This window comes from Anastrepha obliqua, chromosome 4 (genome assembly GCF_027943255.1).
Source record: "Anastrepha obliqua isolate idAnaObli1 chromosome 4, idAnaObli1_1.0, whole genome shotgun sequence".
Taxonomy (NCBI): Eukaryota; Metazoa; Arthropoda; class Insecta; order Diptera; family Tephritidae; genus Anastrepha; species Anastrepha obliqua.
In genome coordinates this window covers 38,234,246-38,240,752 of record NC_072895.1, presented here as the reverse complement: position 1 = coordinate 38,240,752, position 6,507 = coordinate 38,234,246, and the positions used below count along the sequence as shown (strand labels likewise).

Here is a 6,507-nt window from a genome sequence, read left to right as displayed (position 1 = left end):
AGCGTTAGTGACTGCTACCTAACAACTTCTCCAAATTTCCAAACTTTAAACGCGTTTTTCTCAAAACACGTTTTCTGAAATTGGCACGCAGCATAACTCAAACAATTTTAAATATTTTTAATCAGGTTTTTCACTACGTCTGTATAATAACCTTCTTAAGAGAAGAGCGTAGGGGATTTTCGATAGATTAATTTAAACGATTGTTATAATTATTTAAGTGCCGTTTTTTTAGTCCAAAATAGAGTTTTTTCCTTCAAATGCTTGCTAATTCCACAAAAATAAATATTTTTTAAATCCCCTACGTGTTTCTCTAGCTATTCTTATCTAGATTAAGAAAAAAAATGTTTCTTTGTTCCAGATTAAAATTTGCACCCTCTGTGCTGCGTGCCGCGGAGCTCTTTCAAGAGAAACCACATTACAAAAATGTCTCCAATGCCGCCATTTTGTAAAATTTTTCGATCAAACTTTGTAGTTTTGTATTTTAGTATATAAGTAATAACTTCCCAAATCAGAGTGATTGTTTCCCCTTTCCTTCTATACAAAAAAATTCTTTAAAAATCGTGTTTATTTTACGCGTGTACAGTGGTGTTACCCCTTAAATTCTCAAGCTCTTAAAAACACCCTTATATACACACATACATGTATGTATGTACATCGTATATAACGAAATAACACGATTTACTTCCATGTGAAAATCCGAGCTTATTTTCAATTAGCTGGCTTTGAATCGAGTTCGAACTTTCACAACTCGCAATTCCATCACCTCTGTTAACTATTCGCCCGATTAGTAATTCGACTTCAGAGAAAAAACACGCGATTTCTATCATATTCCCGGATAATTACCATTATATTCTTCCAAGCGCAAGCATTGCCAATACCAATAGGCTTATAAAATGTATTTGTGGTTTTTACTTACTTTGTTTTAAGTGACGGGAAAGTCGAGAAACATATATAACCTCAGGGAAAAAGCATCGATGTTTGAAATACTAATGGTATCTACCAGTAATAGTACACACATCTGCTGGTACTTCTCCTGTCTATCTTTAGACTTTGAAACTTTTTTACGTGTGTTCTGTCTACACCCAAAATTACCTCCACCGGGAAATCCACATTTGCGATAAAATTCCTATTCCTATTATTCCTTCCATATTAATATTATTATTCCTGAGTCATATGCCATGCCTGCTTTTGTTAGTAATTGTGCTTATCAGACCGCTTCCCCGCTGATTTCCCGGGTTTTCTTTATTATTCTCGCCAGATCCCTTCGTGGCACAGATTTTTTCCGTTTGACTCAGAGATGCTTCCATTCACACCCTCGTCCAATCAGTAGTTGTTCGGATGGATTGGTTCATTTTTCACAATTTCATCTCAAGTGACGTCAGCTGATCAGCTGATTCTGTCAAATTCGCTCATAGACGAATAACGGTATTATTCTAGAGCTTACCTTTGAAATATTTTCACCATATGTGAAATGATTGTGCAGGATTCGCCTGGCGACAAGATTGAGTTGGTGATATATGAAAACAACTCAACGCAGTTTTCACTTATGTATGTTACTTTGTTGCTATCTGAACAATGTGAAGCATGTGAAATAATCGTGCAGAATTCGGCTGCCGAATCTCCAAGTGACGTGGCAGCCAAAGATTCCCTCATAAATTTCTTTTTCACCATAATTAAATAGCAACCTGGTAATCTATGTGCCGATTTACACACGGAGACATCTGAAAGGGAGACACTGGAAATTCTCTTTTCATGTTTCACTCGCGGTCACACGGGCACAATTGTTTTCGGCATTTTGGTGTTTACTACTTTAGCATCTTCTGGTTCGGAAACATTCTACAACCCGCTAACATGTAAACCGGAGAACATTCGTCAACAGTTTCTTAAATATTTCAATGCGGAAGGCAAACTGATAAAATAATTTTTATTTATTTACACCTATATATATAAATTTTTGTACTTGATTAAAAAGAAAATTAACTTTAGTATCCAGAAATGGTGGGAAAATAGATTTCAAAATAAAAATGCCCCATACGCTTTTTAAATTATACCAACTTTACTAGGAAGAATAATCCTGCATCGTTAATTTCTTCCGTTTGATTTAAAACACAGAACTCAGAACTTTCTCCCACAAAAGAAGAAAACAAATGAAGCAACTATCAAAAATTGCTTTAAGATTGGAAATACGAATAAGAAGCGCAAAGCGTATCCCCAGTACTGGAGACAAATTCCCCTCTCTCTCCGCAGCCGTCCTTCTCCCACGGACAAAATGTTTCCCTGTGTAAACGACCACTATCATCCTTGGTTCGGCATGTCCTTAGGGAATGGCGAACTTGTTGTTGCTTTCGTTTTGTTCCCAAATCACTTCCATTTATATTTAACAACCTTATAGTTTTTGGCGGCCGCCGTAGCCGAATGGGTTGGTGCGTGATTACCATTCGGAATTCACAGAGAGGTCGTTAATTCGAATCTCGGTGAAAGCAAAATTAATAAAAACATTTTTCTAATCGCGGTCGCCCCTCGGCAGGCAATGGCAAACCTCCGAGTGTATTTCTGCCATGAAAAAACTCCTAATAAAAATATCTGCCGTTCGGAATCGGCTTGAAACTGTAGGTCCCTCCATTTGTGGAACAACATCAAGACGCACACCACAAATAGGAGGGTGAGCTCGGCCAAACACCTAACAGAAGTGTACGCGCCAATTATTTATTTATTTTTATAGTTTTTGATATTTTCTGGATCATCATTTAAGAGATTTTATGAAATCATTTAATTTAAGTACATAAATGGTGTTTACAGTAACGACATAAAAAAAGGTAGCTCCCAAAATTTTCGACAAACAAATCGAAAGTAGAGCACTCTGCATAAAGCGGAATAAATTTGCAAATATAGGCGTAGAATTTCGCCACAAAAGTTATTCAAAAGACTTTCTGCAATTTAGATTTATATTGAGACCTTTACTGTGATAGTTGTTGGTTTTTTACATACTTACATTAGAAAGATGCATTGATTCCCTTGAAAATAAAAATCGTATTTACGCAATATTCATACATATTTCTATTAGGAAATGACAAAAACTTATTGGTTGTTCTTTTTTAAATACATCAAATTGTTTTATATATAACATTTGATTTTTATCTTCGCGTTCATAAAATAATAAATATTTAAATATATACTCATAGAAGATTCACTTGTCCGCCACTGCAGATATATGATCTGGGATTTCATGAGCTGCAAAACGTTCCCACATTCGTTTAAAAATCATTTCTAACCCTCTAGCGTATTGGCTACAGTCAAACAATGGACTCTCTACACGTGCCTTCCACACTTTTGCTCGCATCGCTTTTAGATATTCTCTCTCGGTGCCTAATCGAATAGCAATATCTTCGTACTCTTGCCTTGTGTGTGCTATAAGTTCCGGACACCCCAACGTAGCTAACTGTGATGCAGCAACTCTGTAAACAAAACAATAATAAATATAAAAACATTATTAAGTGGTATCATTAAGATTCCTGTACTTTGGGCAATGAAAACTCAATTACATATGATTCGGTTAATGGGCAGCCCTCCCGATCTACTTTGGTAGACCGGCTCTCTTAATATCTTCAATTTGATATTATTTGTTGGTATTTGCTTTACTGCATGGGAGTATTTCAATAAGTACATACCATAAGTATAATGGTTAGTTGGTTACAATGCTTCCCTAGTAACTCTGAAGTATATTAGTGCTTGGGGTGCACCTGCACTACCTAGTGGCTATACTGGAATTGGAGTAACATAACTTAATTTGGGAAATATTGTCACTCTTAAAAATTTACTCAAGCTCCTGTTTATTGCACAACATATCTCCCGAGCGTATTATTATGCATTCGCTCAAGAAATGTTGGACGAGTTCGTTGTTACGGTCTGGGCAATATTGTCAAATTTTGGATTTGAAAAAGCTTTAACATCCTAGAAAAAACGCAAGACATGTTTGTTCTCTACCCCCACTGAAACTGCGCTCAAAAATACATAATTTATGTAAACCACTTTTCATATAAATTTTTACAGATGGTTTACGAGCTCGTAAGTTTAGGAGGTTTATGTGGTTTAGGTGCCATTTAAGCGTTTAGTATATGGGTAAGACTCCGTCAGAAAATATGAGATTTGCAAGTGGTCTTTCGATTTCTTTGAAACTTTGGGAAATATTAGTTCTAGGTAAGATACATTCAAGCCTAAAAGGATTTTGAAAAATTTTCAAAATTGAGTCATCTACGCCATGTTGAATATCGGGACCGTGTTTTTTCAAAAATCAATATTTCTTGAACCGGTGGATGGATTTCAATGCAATTTACAGACAATATAGAAACAAATAAGTAGTTTAAATTAGTATTATGTAAAAAAAAAATTTCGAAATTTTGACCAAAAAAAAGTCAAAAAATTTTTTTGAATCAATTTTTAGTTGATTTGGCCACTTTTTTAGATTTTCTGTTATACACGTAACGATTCCTTATGATTTAACCTTTATTTTGAAAAAAAAAATTTTATGGTGTCTATAATAGTTCTCGAGATATTGCGATTTATGTATGTTAAACCAATCAGTCTCAGGTATAAAAGTAATATAAATCAGATTGAGATTAAAGGTACTACTGTCATCATTATTTTGGACTTCTGGCCACAAAACTGATTTGAGAGTATACCATATGTATAAACGCTGATGCAATTGATGGAGATGTAATTTTCACCAAGTACTTTGTATCTCTCGCAGCAATAGTTTGTATTTTTTCTTAATATGTAGTGATGAATTAATGGAAATCAATGATATGCGGTTACTGATTTTAGTTGTAAAAATGTTCATGGTATTGAAAACACGCTCAACTTCTGTATTAGATTACGGACAGAAGTATAATCCCTAAGCAAGCTAAATCTGTTTTTAGCTTTTGCAAAAGTACCCGAACTTGCATGAACAGATTTCGAGGGAATAATACTTGATTGTATGTGCTGGCACATATTTTTCCCCCGTTCTCGCTCATTATCGTTCCGATACCAGGATTTTGTTTCTAGGATTTTAAGGCTTCTTACAAAACAACAAATTGAATGATAATGACAGAGAATTGAAGATATGGATTTGGACGATCTTTGCTTTTAGTAGAATTGCGCGCCATGCCACTGTCGATCTTTCGCGGGCTAAGTTTACTAATCGCGCTATCAGCCGTCTGGGCGACATCAACTGGCCACATTGGAGCTAGTTTTAAAATAATTACTTAGTTTAGCTCAGCCATTTCAGCTGGCAAGCGAGGCCTGAGATGAAGGTGGCTTTAGATAACCATTTTAAAGAGAAGGCTAAAGAATATTTTTTTAGTGGCATAAAGGCATTATTTCACTTGACGAGGATTCGTCGAAAAACTATACATTTATTTGTTAAGCACATTGGGCCGCCTACTTAACCTGAACAGATATGGTGAGTTTTTATCGCCAAAACTATCAAGTGAACTCCTTATTTTAATAATAATACTTACCTCGATGCCAATGTTTCTCCTGGTAACGTGACGACAGGTGTTCCCGTCCATAGAACATCCATAGATGTGGTGTGCCCATTACAAAGCGGTGTGTCGAGGCAGATGTCAGCTAACTGACCACGGCGGACATGCTCTTCTTTTGCAGCCACGTTCGAAAAAATTATTCGATCAGCAGAAAGTCCTTTAAAACATAAAATCAACTATTAATTTCAAAAACTTATTTAACATGGACATTATGTAATTGTTGCATAGATAAAGATAGAAATATTAGTAGTGGAAAGGGATTTTAGAAAGAATTTAAGCCACTTTTCGGAAAAAAAGTAAAAGTGACATTATATTCAATGCAATTGCAGTTATTTATGAAAAAAATAGATTTTTCTTATTGTTACAGTTTTTTCTTCTTCTTATCTTTGAAAAGAACTAATAACGGATTTAAAAATTTTTTTTGGGTAAAGTTTTGATATCACTTAATTGGGACCTTCTAAATCCATTGGCGTCAGATTGGATCCAGTTTTCGAGATAACGGTATGCAAGCTCATTTCAAAAAACCTTATATCAAGTGATTCGCTCTGGATGATTTTCAGAAATAGAGGTTATATAGAAAAGAAGTATTGTGGTAAATTTTAGCAGAAGAGCTTTAAAACTGAGGGAGATACCTACAAAACAGTTAAATTTTGCAATTTGTTAAAAAAATTAAAAATAAATGAAAAAATATAAAAAGCACATTAAAATGTATTCAACATTTTCTTTCCATCCTATATTATGGTATATATAAGTACATATACATTAAAATTTAAATGGCCCTCTATTTCAAAATTTGTGATGTAAGGTTGTTTCTAAGAGAACCCTCAACGGCCCCAAGGGAAATTTTCAAAAACCGTTACTTCGAAAAATGCAGCCGATCTGACAAAACGCTGTTAAAGGCGTTTTAAGGCCTCAGTTAGGTAAGATTACCTGTCAAAACCTTTGCCCAAATTTTGAACTTATTGTCGAACTAAATATAACAAAT

General features: G+C 34.8%; 1 protein-coding gene across 1 annotated transcript in view; it reads right to left on the bottom strand.

Moving 5' to 3' along the window:
* Positions 1-3,033: 3,033 nt before the first annotated feature.
* The window catches only part of LOC129243400 (UDP-N-acetylglucosamine--peptide N-acetylglucosaminyltransferase 110 kDa subunit), a 31,104-nt gene continuing 27,630 nt past the window's right edge, over positions 3,034-6,507 (bottom strand). Inside the window, exons 9-10 of the mRNA XM_054880376.1 lie at positions 5,499-5,679; positions 3,034-3,455 (exon numbers count right to left, since the gene is read on the bottom strand). Of these exons, the coding sequence (XP_054736351.1) occupies positions 3,188-3,455; positions 5,499-5,679 (449 nt within the window). The 3' untranslated portion in view covers positions 3,034-3,187. The remainder of the gene's footprint in view (positions 3,456-5,498; positions 5,680-6,507) is intronic.